The sequence below is a fragment of the Sphaeramia orbicularis genome, chromosome 2, assembly GCF_902148855.1.
Source record: "Sphaeramia orbicularis chromosome 2, fSphaOr1.1, whole genome shotgun sequence".
Lineage (NCBI taxonomy): Eukaryota > Metazoa > Chordata > Actinopteri > Kurtiformes > Apogonidae > Sphaeramia > Sphaeramia orbicularis.
In genome coordinates this window covers 3363124-3389939 of record NC_043958.1, presented here as the reverse complement: position 1 = coordinate 3389939, position 26816 = coordinate 3363124, and the positions used below count along the sequence as shown (strand labels likewise).

At 35.1% G+C, this 26816-nt stretch overlaps 2 protein-coding genes across 3 annotated transcripts; one reads left to right on the top strand and one right to left on the bottom strand.

Annotated features, from left to right (window-relative positions):
• Positions 1–455: 455 nt before the first annotated feature.
• Positions 456–11781, bottom strand: atg3 (autophagy related 3). Its single transcript, XM_030154096.1, has 12 exons — positions 11586–11781; positions 11272–11327; positions 11148–11198; positions 8057–8127; positions 7705–7812; positions 6488–6540; positions 5156–5240; positions 4461–4495; positions 4226–4378; positions 3921–4048; positions 2374–2442; positions 456–996 (listed from the first exon to the last, which is right to left on the bottom strand). The coding sequence occupies exons 1-12, from the start codon at positions 11655–11657 to the stop codon at positions 915–917; spliced, it is 963 nt and encodes a 320-aa protein (XP_030009956.1). The 5' UTR covers positions 11658–11781; the 3' UTR covers positions 456–914.
• A 55-nt stretch (positions 11782–11836) lies between these two features.
• cars2 (cysteinyl-tRNA synthetase 2, mitochondrial) lies at positions 11837–23408 on the top strand. 2 transcript variants are annotated; one of them, XM_030153168.1, is made up of 15 exons: positions 11837–12285; positions 12386–12436; positions 13660–13777; positions 13855–13926; positions 14909–15014; positions 15098–15178; positions 15735–15861; positions 17082–17215; positions 17332–17399; positions 17487–17553; positions 18786–18924; positions 19532–19655; positions 20629–20728; positions 21165–21382; positions 22423–23408. In XM_030153168.1, exons 1-15 carry the CDS (start codon positions 12056–12058, stop codon positions 22501–22503), a joined length of 1716 nt encoding a protein of 571 aa, XP_030009028.1. In that variant the 5' UTR covers positions 11837–12055; the 3' UTR covers positions 22504–23408. The 2 variants fall into 2 exon arrangements, with proteins under 2 accessions (XP_030009028.1, XP_030009021.1); XM_030153161.1 differs by having other exon boundaries at positions 11840–12285; positions 15732–15861; positions 20629–20727; positions 21167–21382.
• Positions 23409–26816: the final 3408 nt, after the last annotated feature.

Here is a 26816-nt window from a genome sequence, read left to right as displayed (position 1 = left end):
AACTTTCTCAAATATTTGTATAGTTTTTGTTATTATAGTTTAATTTGTTCATATTTGTTGATTTGCAGTTATTTTTGGTTATTTCTGTTCATTTTAATTTTTTGATTCTCAAATTTTTGTACGTTTTATAAAAAATGTGAATAACCTGAACGTGAAATCTCTTCCGAGAAGTTAGTGCAATTTTAACAATATTCTGCCTGTTACTAAATGTTTTGTGTATTTGTAGATCCAATGTGATCTGTAAGCTGTAATGCACACGTGTAAATGAGAAACTGAGGAAGAATTTTGTTAAATTTGCACTTATTTTTCTTAAGAAATTTCAGGTTGTTCATGTTATTCACAATTTTTTAAAGGATAGTTTGTAAATGCAAACATTTCTATAATGTAATTTTACTATTTTTCACTCTAAAACATCGAGAGAAGTTTGGAGTCGACATTATTAATATATAATTATGTAATTATTTTACTGGTCTGACCCGCTTCAGATCATATTGGGCTGAATGTGAAATGAACTAAAATGAGTTTGACACCCCTGGCATAGAGACTACAAGTCAAAGCAAGAAAAAAAATCACTTGGTCTGTAGCTTGAGCACTTACAAATACATCCAAATGTGTTGCTTGTATATTTCTGTTTTGTACAGTTTAACTTGAAAACATTACAGGCGATAATAGTCACGTTATCTGACTCCGTTCATTGAAAACAAACCTGTTTCCTAAAACGTCAGACTGTCCCTTCACGTCATTCTGTGCCTCAAACATTCCTAATGTCCTGCACCCATGCAAAGTGTCTCAGAATAACACAGACATTCCACAAACCAGCTGTAATCAGATGTAATGTGAATACACAGGTAGAAGCAGCGATCCCTAACCAGGTGCAAACGTTGTATTCACACAGGTTCATTCCACCGTTGGAGCTACATGGTGAAGTGCCTCGTGTAGTCGTATTCTATTGTCGGAATGACGGCCTGGACGAACTTTAGGAAAATCAGCAGATACCTGGAAGTCTCAGTTAGGGAAAACAGGAAATGGTGTCGCATTCTTTATTTTACAGGCTCTTTTTTACCAGATGGAGACAATCAAAAATGGGAATCTATACCCAGTTGAAGATGCAACGTGGTCGGGTTCTGTCTGTATGTTAAAGGAGTGATATTTTCTTTTTTAAATGGAATTTTTTTACATTTTTTTTTACATTTTCAAACATGTCCCTGTGGTCTACATAAACTGTAAATGCTCTGCTTGGGTCTGAATCCTTCATTAATTCAACTCCACAGGTCCATCTTCAACCCTATTTCTGAGTAATGACACCAGAAAGGTAGTTTTGAGCGCTGGCCCTTTAAATGCACATGAGCCACTTCACACCCCATACTCGGAGAAATGTTCGTCGGAAGTTTTGAACTTACATGTGTGAATGTCGTGACGCAACTAGTTATAGACGTAACACATTAAAAAGGAATTAAAATGGGTTGTAGAAATCCACTGGATTTTTGCCAAATATATGAATATAAAGACAGCTTTGCAGCACCTGGAGGGTTCAAATTCAAACTTAATGAACTATTAGGGTCCAAATACACAAATAAATGAACCAAAGACTAATAAAAATGCGTTTAGCAAAATATGACCCCTTTAAGAGTTCTGTGGTCCTGATGCAGGAAATCAATCTGCCAACAGAAGTGGGTGGTACTTTCACTGGAGGAGGACTCAACTAATTCAATCAAAGTCCATATATGACTTCTATCAGTGATTGATAGGAACTATATTGATATCTGTAACCATTTACATGTTACAAACCATCAAAATATGGACCATTATAAGTAAAGACACATTTTTAATATTTTAAAATTTCATCAAAAACCTAAATATATCAAAACTGTGAACAAACTTTGTAGACATTGTCCCAGGGAAGCTACATATAAAATTTTAAGTTAATCCGACCAGTAGTTTTAGAGAACAAGATTGTTGAAATGTAGACATCGGTGACCTTGAGTTTGTTCAAGGTCACTCAAGGTCAAAGGTCATGGAAAAAATGAAAGTCCACATATGACTTCCTATCAGTGCTCAATAGTAACTATATTGGTATGTATAACCATTTACATCTTATAAACCATCAAAATAGGGCCCATTATAAGTAAAGGCTAATTATTAGTATTTCAAAAATGTGTCAAAAATTTAAAAAATCTAAATTTCTCAAAAGTGTGGACATTGTTCCAAGGATGCTACATAAATTTGTCATTTTGTCAGAGAAGATCTGACAAATAAATACACAAGGAAAACGAAGGAAAAAAGCAGTGGTGAGCAAAACGTAAGTGGTATTTATGCAGAACTTTCCAAAATAACTGTCAAACCACAGATATCTGATGGTCATGAGAAGGATACATATGCACTCCCAACTCTCCGCCTCCTTCCGCCACCGTCTCAATGATCTTTTTCATCACCTCAGCATGTCTGAGAGGAAACATACAGTCAGTCCAGATGCAACAGTGCAGCGATTCAACAGACAAAACAAGACGAAAGCCCAAAACGGACAACAACTGGAGATGCATTCGGTGTTTCTGTGTTCACCGAGCTCAGTTTTAGAGGTGGATATGGCCATTACTCATTTACTTATTAAAGAAATAAACCACAAAGAAGGTGATGCAATTGCTTCCTTTTGGCTGTCAGGGCAAGTATGAACTCCTTAAAGTAGAGTGGATGCAGTGGCTGGATTTTTTTTCCCACTTTCTATAAAACTAGACAACTCCAGACTTCAGTTAAACTAGTAGTAATATCATGGTTACCATAGCAACAAGACCCTTGAATTAAAAAAAAGAACACAACTTTATGGTCATTCTTATAGTGTAATGAGCAATTTAGCAGCATCTTCTTCAGTAGTCGCACAAAAAAGTTATATAAATCCAATAAAAGAAATGATCTAATAAAATTCAGTGCATATGTAACAAATAAACAATGAGAAACAGACTACACAATAATAAAAACTGCCTAAAAAATGTGTAAAAAAAAAAAGTGCATGAGGTCAAGCACATGGAGCTTTTTTTTTTCCTTACGATGGAGGTCAGCTAATGTGGTACTAAGATCACTGTTACCATGGCAACGGAGAGTTAAAGTACTACTAAGACATTTATTACTATGGTAACTTTCCATGAAACTAGTACAAAGATCTCAGCTACCAAGTCAAAAGTCTGCTAAACTGGTACTAATATCACTGTTACCTTGGCAACAGACAGCTAAACTGATACTAAGACCACCGTTACTATGGCACCTGACAGTTTAAACAGTACTAAGATGTTAATTACCATGGTAACATTCAATAAAACTAGAACTAAGGTCTTCGTTACCATGGCAACATCCTGTTAAACTAGTACTAAGATCATCGTTACCAAGCCAAAAGACCGTTAAAGCAGTACTAAGATGTTTGTTATTATGGCATCAGTCAGCTAATCTGGTACAAAGACCCCTGTTGCCATGGCAACTGAGAGTTAAAGTCATTTATTACCATGGTAACATTAAATTATACTAAGACTAAGATCTTTGTTACATGGGCAAAAGTCAGCTAAACTGATACTAATATCGCTGTTACCGTGACAACTCATAGTTAAAGTAGTACAAGGACATTTATTACCATGGCAAAATTCAGTTAAACTAGTACTAAGATTTTTGTTACCATGGCAACAGTCTGCTAAACTGATACTGAGATCTTTATTGCCAACACCAACAGTCAGTCACACTCATACTAAGACCTTTGTTACTATAGCAATGGTCAGTAAAACCAACCAGTTGTATATTGACTAAATGAGGGAAATTGGATGATAATTTGAGGTTTGTTTGTCATTTAATCAGAATGAGAAAATAAGAGAATCGTGGACTATCTACAGTTTTTTTTGTAGGAAGTCGACTATGTGCGGATCACCTTTACATGTCCTCACCTGCAGGGGTGGACTGAACACATGGCCGGGGGAGGCAGGTGCGGGTGGTTCTCTATGGTGACCGTCTTCTTCACGTGGTCCTGGCTGATGTCCTCATACATCTGTTCTACCGTCAGAGGCTGTCTGTCCTGGAGACATGACGACAGCTCAGTGCAAACACACCATATCTACAATAATCCAGACATCAGCAGACGCCCACAAAGTGTCTCAACAGTTTAAAGACGCACTAGAATCTGTTTGTTTTCATCTCATGTGTCACAGGAATGAAATGTAACCACTGGGCTTGAACTTTTCCAGGTACATACTTCATCATATCCGAAGAGCCAGAGTCGAGGGGTCTGGTAGTATTTATCATAAGTGATGTACAGGTCATATGTTCGAGTCTGAAGGATGGCGTCTTCACTGCCAGGCTCTGCTTTGGCTTTAGTTTCAACCATTTTACTGGTGTCCAATGTCGCCTAAAGACAGAGCAAGAGGATAGAAGCATTAGACAATAGTTAAAGTCACTGTATCAGACGAAATAATGACAGCGCTGTTTACCTCGTCTGTTTCCAACAGGCCACTTTCTTCATATTCTGAAAGACATGGAATACAACATCAGTGTAAATGCAGGATGGGCCTCCTGATCTGTACTGTTTCATTGGTAGTCGCTTTTCCATTGGACATCTGCGCAAAACTTTACCGATATTTACTAAATGTTGAAAAAATAGAAGTGCGTAATGTTGGTTTTTCCATTAAATCACAAATGCGATGATTTATTTATTTATTATCACGAGATGACATGAGAAGTCATTCCATAAACATGACGACAAATGTAAATATCGTGTTGATTTACAGATATATTCATTATTATTATTATATATTACCCCTCTATCCCGTACTAAATTACAAAATGATTCGGTTTCACGGTGTGTCCATACATAATACATCCATGTTTCTTTTAAAACTCTTCTTCTTTGCTTGTTGTCACATCTGTCACAGCATGTGTTTTTTTTAATTCAGTCTAGTTGCGGAAAAAGGTCTTTCCATTGCATTTTTGCGTGATATACCATTTGCGCTACGCCCAAAAACCACCTCTTGTCAGCACAAAAACTTTTAATCAAAAAACAAGAGTTTTGCCGAAATTGTTGTTTCTCCATGAGGTCAACTTTTATGCGCAACTTATATTCACGCAATTTGAGGGTCAATGAAAACCGACTACAGTTAGAGTAGAGGAGGGGTCTTAGTAAGAGCACCTTCCATATCAGCTGCTTCTCCTTCCTCATCATCCTCGTCGTCATCATCACAACACGCTGCAGATGTGGCATTCATATTCTTGTCCTAGAAGAAAGATTAACGATGGAATAGGTTTTACAGTGGGAGGTCTGAAATGAAAACACCAACATTTCCATGAACTCCTGAAGGAAAACTGGAAAATACACTGACTGTTCTATTAAACAGGAGGAAAGATGGAAGGTTTATCTACAACATACAGACCAACATGATCTAAAGTGGGTCAGACCAATAAAATAATAACATAATAACCTAAAAATAATAACTACTACAAACTTTTCCCCCATTTTTAGGCTGAAAAAATATAAAATTACATGATAAAAATGTTTAACTCTAGAAACTATCCTTTAAAAAATGTGAACAACATAAACCTGGAATTTCTTCAGAAAAATTTGTGCAATTTTAACATCATTCTGCCTCAGTTTATCATTTACACATGTGCATTACAACTTACAGATCACAGTGGATCTACAAATACACAAAACATTTAATAACAGGCAGAATATTAGTACAATTACACTTATTTCTCTTAAGATATTTCAGGTTGTTCATATTTGTTCAGGTTATTCTCATTTTTTGTGAAAGGATGGTTTGTAAATGTTAATATTTTCATGAAATTCTTTTTTTTTTTTTTTTTTTACACCAAAACAAAGAGATATTTTTTCAGCCGTTATTATTTATAGGTTATTATGATAGTATTTTACTGTAGATCATATTAGTATGTTAGTAGGAACCTGAACTACAATGATTTTAATATGATGGATTGTTAATATCTTCAGTGTTTTCTTCTTCCCACTCCTTTTCGAGCAATACAAATTGAATTTATTTTGTTATCACAAGTGTACATACCAATTGCTATATTGTCTTTATTTACTCTTCTTGATTTATTAATTTATTTGCCCTGCTATTAGTTCCTTTTACACACAAAAGTTTAATTTTTTTCTTCTGCTCGAAACAAATAAATAGAAAGAAAGAAAGACAGACAGAAAGACAGAAAGACAGAAAGAAAGAAAGAAAGAAAGAAAGAAAGAAAGTAATTTTTGCATTTCACAAATTCATCCAATGGGAGGGATTGGACCCTCTGATTGGCCGATTTTGGCCCACGGGCCGTATGTTTGACACCCCTGATCTGAAGGAATGGAGGTAAAAGTGCAACCATTGAGTGAGAAATTTCAGATGTTAGCATCAGCATTAAGATAAGATAAAATAAGATATGCCTTTATTTGTCCCACAAGGGGAAATTCCAGCACTAAGTCCATGAACGTCAAAACCAAAGGATCTATAACGCTGCATACCTTATTATTATCCAGTGAAATTTCCCGAACTGCATCTGTGACTCCTAACACACCTGCAAAAAATGAATAAAAAGCAAAATGAACTCAGCTCCTCTTTAACCCTTCAGTATCCCACCCAGAGAGTTGCTTGCATAGCCTATGACACATTGCGAAACACCCACCCCCAAGACTTGTGATTGGTCCGGTATAAAATAGATAGAGCATAAGTGAATGGACCAGTTCCAGACTGTCTTCTCAGAAGTGAATACACTGACAACACCAGATGGCTGGCCAGGCTACCCAGAGAGGTCCTTCCTAACCATGGAAAGCGAATAATCTGCACAGTGCCATAGAAATGTCAGATTTCTTTTTCATATATTTTGTTTTTAGATTTTTTACATTTTCTTGTATTTCATCAACTTGAGCCATAAACAAAAACACCAAACACTCAATAATTGTCATTTTTTTAAGCCTTTAAATGCTACTGTAGTAATTTTCTATTTTTTACAATGATTGTGTTGTTCTAGTGGCTGTGTCAGAATTTTTCTAATCATGCAAAAATGACTAACTTTTGAATTCCAACCAATTACAAGTTGGGAAAAATAATATGACTTCTTATAAAGACAAAGTGCACAGTGTGCGTAATGTGCTCACCTGGATAACGAAAGGTTATCATGAGAAGGTTTGGTGAATTCGGCTGAATGTCACATTATGTAACAGTTGCGTGTTACCTTCACTGACACCCTCCTGATGAAATGTGAATATACAGTCGTGGAAAAAATTATTAGACCACCCCTTGTTTTCTTCAATTTCTTGTTCATTTTAATGCCTGGTACAACTAAAGGCACATTTGTTTGGACAAATATAATGATAACAACAAAAATAGCTCATAGAAGTTTCATTTCAGAGCTGATATCTATCCATTTAACATGTTTTCTTGATAATAACCAAAATCACTTCAGTTCTTACATCAGTATCTATGGCATTGTACTGACAAAAACAGTGCTTTTAGGCATTCCGTGTTTTCTTTTCTGTCTGTTTTAGTCACATGATACACACAGGAGTTAGTACTTGATTGCATAACCCTTGTTTCTGATGACTTTGATGGTCTAATCATTTTTTTCCACAACTGTATATTGTACGTACACGTGTGCATAATATACTCATCCAGTTACCAGAAGGTTAACTGATTCGCTCTCGGTTCTAAAGGCGGACGTACTGATTCAGGATGTACTAACTTGAGTTGTGGTAAGTGTCCACCCAGCCCCCGTCTCCATCATCCTCCTCTATGATTGCCTCCAGCTCATCTGAGTACTCCATCTGTTTACAGCGCTTGTAACATGGAACTGAACACACACACGAAACAAAAAAACACTCTCTGAGCAAATAAAAACCAAAGTGTCAAGTTTGACCATGTTCAGTCCTTACATTAGCATGCCTGTAGATCCCCCCCAAAAAGTCACCATTTATTTATGTAACCTTTCAGATGACGCTAATCAAATTCAATCAAGTCTAGTTTATTAAAGTGCATCAGTGAAAAGGGGAAAAGACAGAGAAATCAGACAAATAAAAAGACAAGACACCTCTTACCATTGCGTGTCAGTAGAAACTGTTTATCCTGCGGCAAATATGGCTTCACTTTAACTTCTTCCCCAGTGGCCCTGAGAGAAGACAAAATTCACAAACAGGAATTTCATTTGAACTTATTATACGACTTCATTACAAACACACTTGTTACATTGTACTGTAACACTGTAACTGTAATCTGATTTCTGGAGTTATAAGATTATTAGTGATCATGTAAACATCATAATCAGATAATCAGATTTATGCCCAAAACTCCAATGTCTTCATAAACATATACAGGTTAATCTGATTTATTTAGTTCTTTTACACCTGCACATGTGGGAAAAGTATTCAAATTGTACAAAAGTGATGTAGGTAAACGTGGACAGGAAGTTTGAATGAAATTTGATTACGGACTGAAACGTCTACACCAGGGTTTTTTGATTTTTTTCTGAAGTGTATGTAAACGTATCAGATCTGACTATTACAACTCTCTGATTAATAACAGTTATCAGATTTATATGGTCGTGTAAACAGGCTGAATGACTGACTACTCTTTAAAATTTTTCAGATATCGGTACTTTATTGGTGCCATTAGCTTTGTCCAGGTCCATATGATGAAGAGTCTCTTCAAAACCAAAAGACACCAACCTAAAAAGGCAAGTAATGTCTTACATGCACCAATATATATGATAATAGATAAGTACCTACAAAATATAGAATAGAATACACTTTATTGTCATTGTGTACAATAAAACTAGGAGTACAACTTAAATAGGTGTAACAATATTAACAAAACACCAGTACTTTAGAAAATAAGAATAGAGTGAATATAAAATTACAAAAACTAAAAATAAGATTTAAAAAATTGAATAGAAATTTATAATTTTACAGAGTAACATAAGAATAGAGCTAAGTAGAATGAAAAATAAAACTGAAAATATGTATTGCCTATATTAACAGTATTTGTATCTATGTAAAACAGTATGAACCTATGAACCAAGGCTACATAAAAATAGTGCATTTATTTTTGGTAAATACTGAATAAATATGGCATTGTTATTGTAGGACAGAAGATAATAAGAATATAATATTCATTATACTCCAGTGAATTAGAACAATCAAAACATTCTGCCGAGACTTTGACACGTTTATCTTTTTTTCAGTCATTTACGGACACAGACCAGCCTATTATATGATCAGTTACCACAACCACTACTTTGACATATGATGTTATCTTATACATCAGCGTATGGCCGAATTATATAGAATCATATACTCAGAACTTGACTTATTTTGGAGTATAGAGTGTAAATGCTCTGTATTTCACCACAGCAAAAGGTAGCGGTGAGAAAGAGAAAGTGAAGCAGAGGAAGACCAAGATAAGGGAATTTAAAAGTGAGTGAATCACAGACATAAAATGCTATTTTCTGACTGTACAAATAAAACCACCCACAACTTAGCACAACAAGCAAGTAACGCAGTCAACACTGATGATACCACAGCCAAGGAACATTTTGGTCCTGTTTTTGAAACCCATTATTTCACAACTAATCGTAAAATTAATACTTTCATTTTAACAGTCCTAGTTTAAAGACAATTTGATTTTATGATTTTAGTGTTTTTCAGTAACATGAATTGGTTGTGACATTTAAAATGTCAAGTGGTGCAACCATGATTTCTCTTTGATCATTTTCAGATCCTAAAAGCAGTTTCATAACATAAAAAACAAAAGTAAACTGATTGTAGATTTTTCTATAATGATATTTTCAAGGAGGGGAAAAGTCAGAGGATGGACTAATATTTATTCATTTTCCTGCAGCATCAATATTTACTTTTGGAATATCTTAAACCAGCAACAATATTTTCTAAAATACAGTTTTGGTGCAGATTAATGAGACTGTTCCTGATAAAAAAATATATATATACATAAATATATATATAATATTTATCCATTTACCACAGTCTGGTTTCACTTAAGTTACATATTTAGCTTTTTAGTTTTAGTGTTTCTAGCAATTTTAAAACATAAATCCTTCCTTTTTTTTTAACATAAGTTATCATCAGACTAACAACAATGTATAAAGACCACAACAATGATTACATTCTGAACCTGGTAATATAATAAAAATATCTAAGAAATTCAGTTGGTGCCACTACCCAGCTCTATTCAACGCACAGAAAAAAAGTCCAACATTAACAAAGATTTGTTCCCCAGGTTTTGTCATCGTGTCAACAAGTTTACATTACAGTAAATGTTGTGACATTTTTGCTACTTCCTTTTTTAAATTAGAAAGGCTGGTGCAGTGTTTCCCACCAGCTACACAGCACTACAGTTGGATAAGGGGAACATTGCACTGATCTGTGAAATTCAATGAGAAACAGGGAACTGAGTGGGTGTAAAACCTCCTCATGATCCAAACACGGTCACAGCTAAATGTGAAGACTTGTCTTTTTTTTTTTTTTACATTTAAACTACACATATCCTTAATAACGCTGGGATTATTGTATTTAAATGATCTTCAGTACACACAGTATGAATCCTGATAATAAACTTTGTTTATCCTTCTCCAAATACTATATTATCCACTGCATTTTTGCAGTGAAAACCAGGAATTTTCCTGTATTTAACTTACTGATCATGTAGATGTTCATAAAAATTGGGTAAATTTAAAGGTTACCATATCATAATGGAAAAGATTGAAGAAAATGTGACATTTTCAGTTAAATATATCATTAATTCTATATAAAAAAACAAGCATCTGCAACCACTGTCATTTGTCAGACTACATGGGTTTTATTGGTGAACCAACGTTGTAGAGGACAATGGTGTTTTTATATTCACTACAGAGACTACGGAGGCATCCTAAAAAAATATCTGATGCTGCTGAAAAGCTGAGAAACTGCATTTTGCCTGAATTATGTCACTGTATTGATATGGTCAGTTGTTTAAAAGTAAATACAATTTTTTAGATCAGTAGATGCTTTTGAGTATTTGAGGGTTAAAGTTGAACTGAGATTCTGTAATCATGTGACAAAACTCTCCAAAATAATCAATTTTGACATGCATTGTTTTAATGTATACATTTGTAACTGAACTCAAAAGGGCTCTCACCATTTCCATGTGGGGCAGTGGTGAACCAGATGATCTCCAGCTGCTAACAAACTAAAACAAAACATGAGCAGGTCGGAGTCAGAACTGTTTATTACATGTAAGACAGACTCAAACAGTTTGAGACCAAAATGTTCTCACCTCCTCTGGTGTAATGACTCCAGTCTCTTTGAACTTTGACTCCTGTGTTCAAAAACAAATAGTATCAGTAGCATTAACCTGCAGCTTAAAAGAGAAATTATGTTATGCTTTATTAGAGCGCTGCAAATTTCTACAATTCTCCTGAAAACAGACTTCGACTAGATCTTCTATTAAACTAGCAAAAACAGCAATGATTTTAGGGCACTAATTGACAGGCTAGCTACCACATTTCCTCGTGTGTTTTTGGCATCTCATACTAGCCACCTATCAACAAGCTAGCTCAGGTTCATCTAAGTTTACCTTCAAGACTGGCGTGAGGAACTCCGCCACACCGAGAGCCGTTCCCTTCACTGTGTTTATCACGTTCTGCATCTTCTCAAGTACTCCTCAGATAAAGCGTAATGTTTCGTCTCAAACCGTCCGGTCCCAATCTGTATTATTTTGACATAGCTTCAGCAGCAGAATGCCAGCAGGAGCAAATCACATGATACGTTTAAACACTTCCGGTGTTGAAATCTCGCGAGAAGTGTGTGGATACGTAAGGACGAGAGTCAAGTCGAGAGGTAGAGTAGTTAGTCTGTAAATCAGCTAAATATGATGTAAAAAATATGTGTAAACTATTTCTATGAACAAAATTATAAATAAACAAAAATATACAGCCGACTATGTAACCGAGGTGTACTGTCGGTACAGACTGCTTGCTGTTTGCTGTATTCATGTGGGAATAGCTGGTTAGCAGAGTAGCAGGCTAAGCTAGCAGAGCTGTCAGTATGTGGAGGAGCCCGGTGCGGTCCGTGTTGTGGAGGGATGACGTCCTCCGTGGGGCAGTTAGAGCAGCTCAAACACTGAACACTGACACTCTGACACCCGTTGGATCCTGTAGTGCTCCAGGGAAGAAATGGGTGAGACCTAGCGGGTTTGACACCGGCCTGAAGGCGTTCAACAGCCTGACGAAACAGAAAGAGCCTCTCATTCTGGCAAGGGAAGGAATAGCTACTTGGTATTAATTATATTTTTCTATAGTTGTTTTGCATCTCTTAATGTTAGCTCATCCTTGTATTGGTTAGTGTAACTCGATTTGTGTGTGTGTGTGTTCTCAGGTACAGCTGCGGACCCACCGTGTACGACCATGCCCACCTGGGTCATGCATGGTAATCACTCAGAACAGTTTCACCTCTAAATAGGGGGACCAGGACCTAACAAAGAAATACATATAGTAGTGTGGATCTAGTGGGACCATGTTACCAATATTGAGGCAGACTTATATTTAGATACAGGACTGTGCAAAAGTCTTAGGCCACCTTAAGGTCTGTTGTTTATCAAACTTTTTCTGCCAGCCACCCCTCAACCCTAACAAAACTAAAAAAAAAAAAAAAAAAAAAAAAAAAAGATGTTGGTGTACCTTTTAATAGAAGCAACATCAGTTTTACAACCATTATTTTTTCTTTTCTTTGAATCATTTATTGTGCAAATTAAAAACAACCTAAATTTTTACCTCAACATTACTGATAAACTCAACCAGATCCCCAGAGACAATACTTTTCCAAATAAAAATATGAAAATTCCATTTATCTTTCTTTTTTTTTTTTTAGTACAACGAACAACTTTTTGGTAGCAAAGATGAATATTTTAATAATATCAGTTCATGCAATTTACACATATTCTCAGAACAGCCGGCCCCACAGTTTGAAAAACACTGTTATAGAAAGACTGACTGCACTTATGCATTTGTCAGTCTCTGTAGTAATATATGTACAACTGGAATATGAAGCAAATATGTCAACAGAAATTAATATAAAATCCTTAACATATTAAGAACTAAATCAGAAGAAGCTACACAAGATCATCTGGACAGAGAAAAGGAAAAAAGAGCATGAAAGCCTCTGAGATATTCTTTAAGTGTGTACTATAAAACAAGATTATTTAAGAAAAAGTCCAGACTGTTTACCTGAGATAGTTAAAGATTTACTGAATCCAAATGGAAGTCACACTAAATACTGACTTTACCTGCAGAAGCTCTGTATTTCTGATTAACTGATAGAAACAAAGTTTAAAAAAAAAAAGCTAAAATCTGCCTAAGACTCTTGCAAATATGCAAAAATCTGTTTATTAAATGTAATATATCATAGATCTACGAGGTGTCCACCACTGTAAATTTGCACTTTCTTTGGCGGGTTTAATGACAATTTAATTAAACTTTGCAACACATTTGAATGTAAACCTGGCATTAATCTACCTTAAGTTATTCATTATCTTCTAAATAGAAAACATGGGATATTGTGACTGTACGTTTGATGTGGGACAGAGGATGAAAATGCTGTGTAGACTCTGTGAATGTATCTGAGTTGAATCTAACTGGTGTTTACTGTCCCAGCTCATACGTTAGGTTCGATATCCTGCAGAGGATTTTGTCCCGGGTCTTTGGGATCACTGTCATCCATGCTATGGTCATCACTGACATCGATGACAAAATCATCAAGAGGAGCTGGGAGGTAAGGTCCCATTACTGCCTTCACACCAGTCAGTATATGAGCATTATTGGCATGTAACGTGTGCACATTGTTTGTAGGAAAATGTTTCTGCATCTGTGGTGGCCAGACTCTATGAAGATGAATTCAAGAAGGACATGCTGTCATTAAAGGTGTGTAATGAGATTATGACCGCATGATCTGCACAGATGAGCCTTCAGGGTGTTTTTTGTTTTCTTTTTTGCAGCCACGGGATAGAGGCTGTTCAGATTTGAGATGTAGATTTGTGCAAAAAAGTTGCCACATGCTTTGAACAAGTCATCAAACTGCAATTGTAATATCATATGTGAGCACTGACTGTGCACATCTGTGTCATGTTGAAAATGTGTGGACATGAACAGATGTGCTCATCCATTCCATAAAAGATAAAAAAAAGTAATTCAACATACAAAGTATTTTCTTTATACTTTCATAAGGAATTAACACCATTAATCACAGATTTTATTGCATTTTAGAAAATTCCCAAACTTCTGTCAACGGGGTTTGTGATTGTAAAAGTCTTAATTCCCAAAAATGTCGTTAGCATCATAGCATAGTTGCCAAGTTATATTTTTGATATCTGCATAACTACTTTTGTAACACTGCTGCTTCATTTTGCCTCATTGCCTATGATTACATTACATTAGATAGAAATGTATTGATCACTTGGGCAGAGCTCTCAGGAAATTTAAGGTTCCAGTAGCAGCACAACGAATGTAGACATATAAGAAATATTACAAGACAAAAGGAAAGGAAAAAGTAATGATAATAGTTATAAAACAGTAGTGAAATCAGGCAATTACACATCAGAAAGTACTATTAAAAATAAATAATAAAGTAGTTATATTAATAGTGATCAAAAGTAATTGTTATATAATATGCACATTATGTGTGTGTTTCTATATAGTGGAACAAGTAATAATTATAATAAAGTGATAATGGTAATAGTCGTAAGAACAATATAAGTCATATAAATAAATAATAATAATAATAGTAATAATAATAATAATAAGCAGCATTAAGAAAACTAAATTAACAACAACAACAAACATTGCAGGCTATCGATATGTGAGAATATAAGTGTGTTTTTCTGAATGTGTCCTTCTGTGTTTTGAGGTGCTTCCCCCTTCAGTGTATTTACGAGTCACTGAGAACGTGCAGCACATTATCGCCTTTATCGAGCGAATAATCCAGAATGGACACGCTTATGCCACAAAGGAAGGTGAGTGTGTAGGAGGTCCTCGTGTTTGTCTCTTATTATCCCCATCATACAGAGGTATCCTGTTGACGTTTGTTTTGTTGCAGGTGATGTGTATTTTGACATTCAGTCCATCGGAGACCGTTACGGCAAATTTGTAGGAGCTGTGGATTCCCACAGTGAACCTGGTGAGTGTTTTTATTCTGCATCAGTCAGCTAGTGCTACTGCAAGAAAAGTGTCCTAATCGTACAAATGCAAGTTCCAGCAGAAGTGACTGGAGGAGGAACTATTCAGAACCTGGTTAAAGCCTGTCGATGGTAAACTGTCATAAAACCATATATTAAATTGTATCTGCAGTTGGACATGAGTATTAAATTTGTTTGAAGTCGCATTAAAAAGGGCATTAAATTAGATTTGCTGATACCTGCAGAAACCCTCATACAGGTAATAGAGGATATATGGTGAAATTGAAAACAAGGTGCGTGATTCATGATCATTGCACTGAGGTCGGGTGAGTGCTGCAATGTTCATTAAACTAAGGGGGGTGGGTGTTCAGTCAGTGGGAGGGGGGGGGTGTTATTTAACTGCTTGTGGGTTGAAACTGAAAGAAAACAAACCCGTCTAGTTCTTCACTGAATCAGATGCAGTTTCTTCGTTAACCTTAAAGAACATCTGAAACATTAACTTCCTGGTTTGCCTGTGTGTTGGTTTTAACCAGACCATAATGACTTGTGTTCCAGGCAGCTCCAATAAGAGAGACTCCAGGGACTTCGCTCTGTGGAAACCCTCCAAACCTCAGGAACCGTGGTGGGAGTCTCCGTGGGGCCGAGGCCGACCCGGCTGGCACATCGAATGCTCCACCGTAGCCAGGTTTGGACTCACACTATTTGGACATAATGACATCACATTTACACCTTATTTACTTTAACCCTTTTAAGACGATTGTGTCTCCATTTACTGTCATTTAAATTAAAGTAACTCCTGAACTGTTTGTGCTATTGATTAAATTCAAATGGCACCTGAAAGCTGAAATCCGGAGCTTTCTATTGGTCTATAACACATTAAGGTAGAGGCCTGCATTTGCTGAGTGGGAGGGATGGAAGTGGGCGGAGCATAGAACAGCAGAGTGCAGTCGGTGAGCGAGACATGGAAGATTTTTATTACATTTAGCAGCATTTTAGTTAAGTTTTTGTGGTGAATTCTTGTAAATACTTGCATATAATAGTGATAGTGCTATTTTGGAGTGGTCTATTAGTGTATTTTGCAGTGTTTTTGTTGAGTTTCGCTGTTTTTTTGCGGGGGGGGGGATTACACTGTTTTTAATCTGTATTTTTCCAGTTTGTGTAGTTCATTGATAATTTGGATTTTAGCTGTAAATATTATATAGTAAAATGTTTACATTCACATTAAATCTCCAATCATTTCTGAAGTAATCACATTATTAGTGATCATGTAAACAGTCTGATCTGTTTTATCAAATAACAGCAGTAAATCACACACCTGGATTTGTCCCCAATACTCTGTCTTCATGCATGTATACCTATTAATCTGATTTTAATTTTTTTTTACACTTGTGCATGTGTAAAAAAAAAAAAAAAAAAGAAAGAAAGAAATTGTAGAAAATGAAGGTGAAGTAGTCAAAGTTGGGTGGAACCCTAAATCACCATAAAAATCAGATAATCAGATCTGATGCGTTTACATGCACTTCAGAAATAATCAAAAAACCCTGGTTTAACATTTCAGTCCATTCTTGGATGTCTTTTAGAGTTCGTACGTACATAGTAATGATAGAATCAAACTTCCTGTTATTGTCTTCTGTTCAGGTTTGACTACATCACTTTTGTTTCCTGTGATTTAATTGTTTCTACATGTGCAGATGTAAAGAATGAAATAAATCAGATGAACAGGTATACATGCATGAAGACATGGGAATACTGGGGACAAATCCACATGTGTTAATCTGATTTTACATGATCACTAATAATCTGATATTTCTACAAATCAGAGAATGATCAGATTTTTATAGTCCTGTATCTCCTCATATTGACTGTGTAGCGTTTGTGTTTGTGTTTGTGTTTGCGTTGTTTCAGTTCTGTGTTTGGGAGTCAGCTGGACATCCACTCTGGAGGCATTGACTTGGCGTTTCCACACCATGAGAATGAGGTGGCTCAGAGTGAAGCCTACCACCAGTGTGGACAGTGGGGAAACTACTTCCTTCACTCAGGTAACAGGTCACAGCATGAGCCTGTTTATATTTATAGGTCGAACTGGCTTTAAAATGTCATAGAAATAGAATAGACGTATACATTCATACATGCAGTTGTTGTTTCTTGCTTGCAGGTCACTTGCACCTTAAAGGCAGCACAGAAAAAATGTCCAAATCCCTGAAGAACTACATCACCATCAAAGTAAAGTCATTGCGTTTTATTCCAGCCTTACTGAGTGGATGTTTACACACTCTTTGTTTCATGTTCGCATCTTTTTCCTTCCATCAGGATTTCATGCAATCGTACTCAGCCGATGAATTCCGGATGTTTTGTCTTCTATCAAAATACAGATCAGGTGTGAATGTTTTTTTCTTTTTTTTTTTTTTTTCTTTACATAGTGATGTCAATCAAACACATATTGTTAGAAGATAATAAGCAAATAAAACAAATGTGGAATATTACTGCATATACACTACCACCCAAAAGTGCAGGATCACTTGGGAAATTTGCTTGTTTTCCATGGAAACACATGAAGTTTGTCTGAATAGGAAATATATACAGTATTAGAGTTAAAAATAATGATTTTAATATAAGTGATGTGTTGTTCAAACTTCACCTTCGTCAAAAAAACAAACACCTTTTGTAGCAATTACAGCTTTCCTTCCTCATTATCCCTTCCACTCTGTACAAATCTTTGATTTTAGAATGCTACTGATGGTATTAACCCTTTAGGCACCAGATTTTTTTTCAAAGCATATAAAATTTGATATATGATGCACCAACATATTTATTGAACATGTTGTTGCATCACATTGTGACACTAGATTATTGTGTAAATAGTTGTAGATAGTTTTCCTAAAAAACGCCTCAGACATTGCCTGGATTTTCTCATAAATAGCTGTATATAACTTTATTATTTGCAATGTTTTTAATATCTTTTTTTTAAGTTTTCAATTTACATGTTGTTTCCAAATTATAAGAATGGTTCATTCAACATGTTTTTGGTGAAAAACAGTTAAGAATCTAACTTTTTCCTGATTGTAGTTTATGTCTTTTTATGTGATTTTTAGGTTCCATATGTTAATACAGTATGTCAAAAGAAAACATAACTGTAAAGTCACACAGGTGAGGTTGAGTTGGAAAAAGTAACACCAAATAAGGTGAAGTAAACCGATTTTAATGAGAAATATAAAGACAAAATCAAACGTATTTAAAAAATAGGCAGTGTAAATGAAAATTGGTTGGAAACAGGATGATGCAACCGTTTTTTCTGAAAGACTTACATGCATTTTTTTTTTTTAATCTTTTGCAGTGAACAGTGGTTTTTTTCATATGACAAATTTTAATTGTGTGTGAAATGGAGAAAAAACATTGTGAACTGCATGAAAATATGTTTTCTTTGGAAAAATAAAGGCATTTGCAAGGAAGCGATCCCAAACTTATGAGTAGTAGTGTAAATGAAACTCCAAAATGAAGCTAAAGTTTGCATCTTCTTAAATGCCCTGTAATGTATTGTTTAAGTTTCACATCAGAGGGTATTCACTAACCACCACCTCCTCCTCCTCCTCCTTTTCCTCCTCCTCACAGCAATAGACTACAGTGAAGGCAGCATGTCAGAGGCCAGGGCTTCTCTGGGAACCATCTCCACCTTCCTTCACGACGCTCAGGCCTACATGAAGGGTCAGCTGCAGTGTTTACCTGTACAGGATGCAAATCTCTGGGAAAGGTAAACCGCTTCTAATTCAGATTATAATCACATTTTTTTGAAATACTGATTCAACTTCACAGCAGAAACCCTTTTAAGACTGCCATTATAACAGACCGCCAAGGTGTCTTCATGTTTTCTTTGCAATAAAAATGTCAGAAAATGTGTTTTTGGCCAATTCTTTTGCACCTTTGTTTTCAGGAAGAACTTCACTTTCAGTATCTGACCATTAATTATCATTTTTATAAATAATAAATACTTCAAACAGTGTGTTTTAGTAAAAAAAAAAAAAAAAAAAACAGACTTGAAGTTTTTATGATCAGATACAGCTGTAAACATCCATAACCAAACTTTTTGAGATTGCAGAAATAAACTTTCATTTATTTTACCTCTGCTCAAAGATGCTTTTTGGTCTTGATCATTCAGTTTCCATATTATGGCATTTTTTTAGCCTGTGTGGAGGTCTCTGAAACAGTTCCACATGTTTCTATGTGTAATAGAGTCCCACATGGCTGCCATAAAGTGTCATATAGGTATATATGCAGCCAGTAGATGTTGCATCCAAAAAACACATGATGTGTGTTGATATTTGTCAGCTGACAATCATTGTGGTGTTTTCTTTGCTCAGACTGGCCGAGACTAAATGCTTCATTCAGGCGGCGCTGGCAGATGACTTCGACACTCCCAGAGCCATGAACGCACTAATGAATCTGGTGTATCATGGAAACTGCCAACTGCAGCCCGTAACCAAGGTAACGCACTGCACACGCTTTTATTTCTGAGGTTGGCAGGGTTTTCTTTGGTAAATTATCTGGCATTAAAGGCAAACAATAAACCATTGTCCCCCCACCACATCTATAAGGACAGACACTATATGGACAAAAGTATGTGGACACATTGAATTCAGGTGTTTCTGGGATACAAAATCATTATGGATAAATAAATTGATGAATACCATTACATTGGTTTGGTTTAAATTGTTATCTTTGCTTCCAAATTGCCTCGGAGATGGATTTTACTTAGTTTCTCTCAACATTTTAAATGTTCTACCTCTAAATTTCTTATTTTTTTCATGCTCTGACTGTAAATAATAATTTTCTACCACAACTAACCATCAAATTTCTTCACATCTCACTGAGGAAGAAAAATGTCTCATTAAACTTCAGGAAATATTGATATTTTTATCTCAAATCATCATGAACAGGACATCTTACAGCTGTAGACACGATATGTCCCAACACTTTTGTCCATTTAGTGTATAAACAAGTTTGATCCTTCCTAAGTGAGATGTGAAGAAAGTAGATGGTTAGTTGTGGTAGAGAATTATTATTTACAGTCAGTTTATGATAAATATTTTAGAAATTTAGAGGTAGAACATTGAAAATCATAGTCATGAATAAAAAAGATTATAATGTTGAAAGAAAAAGTAAAAACCATTTTGGAAGCAAAGACAAAACTTAACCAATGCAATGATGTTTATCACAATATAAAACAATATTATGACATTTGTCATTACTATAGGTGATGATACTTTATGATGTGACATTGTATAAATAAAATTTGATTGATTCATTGTTTCGTTGTATCCTAGACCCCTGTTAGAAAAGAAACACCTGAATTCAATGTGTCCACATACTTTTGTCCATATACTGTACATTGCACTGTTAAGTTGTTGTGAGTTTTCAGGATTTCCATTTCAGTGCTGACGTTTGTGTTGTATCTTAGTCTGATGGAACGCCACGAAGCCCTGCAGTGTTCGGAGCAATGTCCAGCTACATCACCGACGTCCTGGACATATTTGGGATCAGTAAGCTGCAAAGCACGGTCAGTACTCACTGAGAACCTTTGGAAATGCTATCATAGAACCAAAACAACCAGAGATAAAAGTGTAAGTCCACACATGAGGCCTCATGCAGTGACATTCGGTGAAATTTTAGACATTTTCTCTTAAAAAATAAGAGGATGAATCAGGTTTGATGAATGTTGAATCTCACCTGGGGTGGGTGTGGCAGATTAGCATATGTGGCCACACCCACTAAATAACACAAAAGGGCAGGTGTTGTTTCATGTGCGAACAGCTGAGTTTGGAAAAAGAACGAAAAGAAAAGAACTTTAGCAGCAGCAAAATCAAATCAAACAAAGGAAACGTAATCAGTACTGAATTTTGACTGATTATTTTGCTCAGAGTTAAAAGAAAATGTGTTTTTTGTTGCAAAGTTGAGGCTTTAATTTGTTTTCCTTTTTATGAAAATTTATTATTTAGGCTGATGTGGCGAGCTCTTCAGGGAGTCTGGAGGCGATCGTGGATCAGCTGACTCGATTCAGAAGTGACGTCCGGGCGTTCGCTCTGGCCCGTCAACAGGACGATCCATCCACCGGAGCCCCCGTTAAACGTGGACCGTACCCTGACAGGATGCCACTGCTTAAAGCCTGCGACGCCCTCAGAAACGACCTGGCACCGATGGGTGTTTTAATTAAAGTACGCTCTGTCTTCTCTGTTCACTTCCACTCACTCCTTTCCTGTTTACATTGATTGAACAGGCCAGTTTATACCCCCATCATGTCAGTAGTGTTGACACATAAGTTTTGGAGTTGCCCAAAACAAAGTGCGTTCTGGTTATATGTTTGTAATACTCTTATTAATGCATTTAATACTGAGGTGAAGCCATCCGCAGAAATGGCCATTTTTGGCGTACAAATTAATGAGCTCTTATTGGCCACAGACAGGAAAAATGCTTTTGCCTTTGCCTCCTTTATAGCCCCTTAGGAGAATAGCTCTAGAGTGGAAATCTCCTGAAACACCAAAAGCGTTTGTTGGGTTTAGCAATCTGATGCTTTTCCTAAAATTTGAAAAAAACTAAAGTATTTCTCTAGAGGATCAATTAGAAAGTTCCATAAGTTATGGGACCCCTTAATTTTGTATTTTGACTTAGGCTCAACACCCTCCTTTATCACATTGTGATAAAAAGTAAAAAAAAAAAAAAATCACGAGTATATGTTTTCCAGTAGATATATGTTTTACCCCAGTGATAAGGTGAAAATGACCCTTAAAAGTGCTGGAATTTGACCTTGAAAAATGTAGACAAACCCCAGTATTTATATTGTAGGGAGAACGTGTTAGTATTAGAACATGAAGTTTCAGGACGTTATGACTTTCATGATGTTATGAACATTCAAATTTATTGAACATTGTGTTATAGTTGCATTATAATGTTTTGCTTTTAATGTGCTTTTATTTTAAAGTGTGAGAAGTGTGGTCATAATCTATGATCTTTGTCCAATATTTCTACTGATTGAAGTTTTTCTGGTTGAAGTAATTAAAGTTATTGTTGAGAGTTTTAAGATTTAAGTCAGTAACCCGCCAATAAAATGTTAAAAAGTTCAGTAATTCTTGTGTATATCAGTCAACACTGCTGATTTCATGGGGGTTTAATCTGACCCGGGTTTAGTCCAGACTGGGTGTATACTTCGGCCTGTTTACACCTGGACTGAACTAATGTTTTTTTTTTGTGATTTCAGGATCGAGGAGCCAACTCCACGTGGGAGATAACACAGAGACAGACTCAGAGGGACCAGAAAGACCAGGACAAGTCCAGCTGAATCCTGTGGACTCTGTGGACTTCATCCTAAACTCAGACCAAGCTGTGATTTCTGTGAGTTCACGTCCACTCATGAACTCTTATCCCCATCCTGTTCAATGACCCTCGTGGTAAGCCATCAAATACTGACTAATTTAAGACAGAAACAGACTTTTAATTGCCTTTTGTTGTACATTATATTGATGAAAATGTGCTGAAAATCTATTTTTGTTTGATAAACAATGAGTTAAAGACAAATAGTTCCACCTTGTGTGTTTTTTGAAGACTCTGGGTTTTTCCACTCAGTCTTAATATTTAACCCTCACCAGTGTGATGTGGAGGAACTACGTTTTACCGACTTTCTACATATCAGGAACTTGGTAAAATATGTCAAATGCAAATTTTAAACAGAAATGAAATAACCATGTGATGTGTGTGTCCAAAAGCAGCGTCCAGGAAAGGTCTGGTCTGAGGAAGTTTGGTAACAAATGCATGAGAAAATGACAATAATGTGCAGAAATCTAGCTCACCAGTAGGTCTGTTAGTTTAGTAAACTTCTTATGTCCACACATATGCATTTATCAGTCTGTATTTACATCCAATCTGATTATATTTGAAATAAATGAAACAGGAAAAACTATAGTTTCAGGTTGAAAACAGCTTCCTTTGCACCTTCCAGGTCTTTAGCCATTTAGTTCAGACAATATCAGATCTATGGGAAAAATTTACTGGTGTTTTATACCAGGTTTCATTCTACATATGTCAGATGTTTGTAATAGTTTGAGCTGCTTCTCATCATGGGGTCAGAAGTTACAATAAATAGTAAGTTTTACTGCATTTTCTTGTAGTATCTGAAGATATAAATAAGTATGCTCATTTCAACCCTACAAAAACAAGGATAAAGGTGGAATAGAGAAGAAGGCCAGAGACAAAAAGGAAAGTAAGACAAACATAGGTAGCAAAATGAGTAAAGACAAAAAAACAAGCAGTAAAATCAATACAAAAAATGAACAATATGAGATAAAATGAATAAAAACAAAAAAAAAAAATAGGCAAATTAGTAGCACAATCAACAAAAAGAACAAAATCATGAGCAAAAATGGACAAATATAAACAGCATATGGTAAGAAGTTGTTTGGTCTGTATAATGAATAATGATTTTACCATGTTCAGCTGTAAATTATTGCATTTGGGTTAATAATAATAAGAATTTGAAAAAAAGAATGTGCAAAAAAATTAACAAAATTACTTAAAACTGATAATGATGATTGGGTTATCAATGAGAATAATAATGATGATAATAAATACTTTAAAATAGAAAATGGGTTTTAAAAAAAATGGACAAAATGACTAAAAACTGAACAAAATAGGCAAGAAAATGAAAAAAAATAAATATAAGTAAGTAGCACAGTGAACAAAAAGAACAAAATAATGAACAAAACTAAAGAAAATGACAAATATAAGCAACAAAATGAGTAAAAAAAATTAACAAAATAAATAACGAAATGGACAAACATAAGCAGCATAAAGTGAGAACTTGTTTGATCTGTATAATGAATAAGGATTTTACCATGTTTAGTTGTAAATTATTGTATTTATGTAAATATTTTCTATCTTTATCTTAAATTAAAACCGGGCTTTATGTTCTGAACACCCATAAAATAGAAATGTACCAAAAATGTCCCCAGAAATCCATATTTTCTTTCTATTCTTTTTTTTAAGGAATAATTAATAAACAGCTATCACGACCAGGAAAGTGAGACACAGTCATCACACATGCAGTTGTATTTTTATTTTGTATTTTTTTAATCAGAAAAATTAACCAGCCTACAGGATATTTCAAATCACACTACAGACTGTGTGAATCGACTTAATGTAATGAAACAACCACATATGAAGACTGTCGCTAATGATCAGGACAGACTTTAGTGTCGTCTTCTTTCTTAGATCTGGTGACAAACTCCAGATCTTCGCCTCAGTTGCACAGGTCGGTCGTACAAGTGAAGATCTGACCATAGTCGAAGCTCAGAGAGTAGGTGTCCGACCTCCTCATGCACCCCTTAAGGATTGTGTAGTCTGTAAAAGATACATCAATACGGCTTTGACGGGAAAAATGGTACAAAAGTCCACCTACAGAGGTTGTGTCATAAATGAAATGTTAAATATGATCTTTACTTGGATAGTAGAATATTGTCGCTGTTGGGCAGAAAACTCATAAGTCCATTTTTGGTCTTTTTTTTTGTCATAAAACAATTTTATTGGTCAGTCTTCATGTTGGCTTGAGGGTTTTAGAAATATTTAACCAATAAAAAGTGCTGAAAATGGCTTCAGACTACAACTCTTAACTCTTCATTTATTTAGAATACACATTGTTTTTCCAGTTTCCTGAAATATTACCGTTTTGGACATAAGAGGTTTCCATCCGACAGTGACTATTATTTCTGAAGATACAGTAGGAACTTAATATGCCCTTGAAAATGCACTAAAACAGGTAAAGGTCGACCGATATGAGTTTTTCTAAGGCTGATGCTGATTTTTACAAATTTGGTCAGCTGATGGCCGATATCTACAGTTGATTTTTGAGGCCGATATTTAAGGCTGAGTTTTTTTTTTTCTTAAAGCACATTGACCATAAAATACAATTGAAACACTGCGATAATTAAGATTTTTATGCCGCAATATAAATGAAATTATTAATACACATACACGTAGTACTATTTTAACATTTATTGAACTTCAAGTGCTGCCCACACAGGTTGCCTGATCAAATATTTTATAACTTTTTTTTTTCTTGTTTTATTTATTTATTTATTTATTTATTTTATTATTAAAACATTTTTACTACTGATCAAATATCGGCTTTTTTTTTTTTTTTTTTTTTTTTAAATTAAGGCCGATACTGAAAAAAATCAGTTTATCAGCCCAAAATGTTAGTCGGCCGAAATATCGGTCTACCTCGAAAAACAGGGCTGTCAAAATAAGGTCACATAGCCCAATATGATCAAGTAAAATAATAACATAATAACCTATAAATAATAACTCAAAAGTGTTCTCTTCGTTTTAGTGCAAAAAAACCCAACAATATTTTAACAATATTCTGCCTCAGTTCATTCACACATGCATAATAGCCTATAAATAATGACAACTACAAATTTTGGTGTAAAAATGTAGAATTAAATGAAAATGTTTCTATCTACAAACTATCCTTTCACAAAAAAATGTAAATAACCTGAACAAATATGAACAACCTGAGATGTCATAAGAAAAATGAGTGTAATTTGACCAATATTCTGCCTTTTATTAAATGTTTTGTGTTTTTGTAGATCCACTGTGATCTGTTTGTTGTAATGCTCATGTATAAATGATAAACTGAGGCAGAATATTGTTAAAATTGCAAAACTTTGATTGTGACGCTTAAAAGAATCAACGGATTGAATGCATACCTTTATTTTCTTGCTTTATTCGTGTAAATATGTCAGGACATGGTTCAGTTCATCTGAATTACTCACCGTGGTTTGTGAGAATGATCCCAGAGCCGCAGACCGAATCATCTTCCTGACAGGTTTCCTCGATGTGGATGCATTGGTCGTTGTTGCTAGAATCGCTACAACCGTTGCAAACCAGCGCCTCAGCTGAAAAACAAACCAGCATCCTCTACTGTAAAATAAAATAAATGAACAGAAGGAACAACAGCCGCCGTTCAACTTCCAAACTCAGGTTAAACCTCAGGAGTCTGGCTGTATTCAGGTCATTTTTCATACTAATGATTTTGCCTTTCTGTTTTTCATTATAAAACTGTTTACTTTGCCTTGTTTGGTTTCCTTTTTTCAGTATAACCTCACCTGTGTGACTTTACAGTTGTTTTTGTCATTTGATATGATGTATTATTAACACACTGAACCTAAAATCACACGAAAATAACATGAAACCCCAGTTGGAGAAAGTTAGATTCTTCACTGTTTTTCACCAAAAACATGTTGAATTAAGCATTTTTATAACTTAGAATGAACATATAAATTGAAAACTTAAACACAAGAATTACAAATTTAGCGAATGACAAAGTTCTATACAACTATTTACATGAAAATGCAGGCGATACCTCAGGTGTTTTTTAGGATAACTATATACAACTATTTCCAACACAGTCTGGTGTCACAATAAACCATTTGGACAACTCAGAAAAGTATATACAACTATTATAACAGTATGCAACTATTATAACTATATACAGCTATATACAACTATTATAACAGTATGCAACTATTATAACAATATACAACTATATACAACTATTATAGCAATCTACAACTATATACAACTATTATAACAATATAC

What these genes read in the sequence shown, in the direction of transcription:
- atg3 (XM_030154096.1), bottom strand. Translation starts at nt 11,657, where the DNA reads ATGCAGAACGTGATAAACACAGTGAAGGGAACGGCTCTCGGTGTGGCG. An exon ending in GCCTGTTGGAAACAGACGAG is followed by an intron (nt 4,379 to 4,460) that starts GTAAACAGCGCT and finishes CTCTGTCTTTAG; the next exon opens with GCGACATTGGACACCAGTAA. An exon ending in GGCTCTTCGGATATGATGAA is followed by an intron (nt 4,049 to 4,225) that starts GTATGTACCTGG and finishes TCATGTCTCCAG; the next exon opens with GACAGACAGCCTCTGACGGT.
- cars2 (XM_030153168.1), top strand. Translation starts at nt 12,056, where the DNA reads ATGTGGAGGAGCCCGGTGCGGTCCGTGTTGTGGAGGGATGACGTCCTC. An exon ending in AGGACATGCTGTCATTAAAG is followed by an intron (nt 13,927 to 14,908) that starts GTGTGTAATGAG and finishes CTGTGTTTTGAG; the next exon opens with GTGCTTCCCCCTTCAGTGTA. An exon ending in TCTATCAAAATACAGATCAG is followed by an intron (nt 17,554 to 18,785) that starts GTGTGAATGTTT and finishes TCCTCCTCACAG; the next exon opens with CAATAGACTACAGTGAAGGC.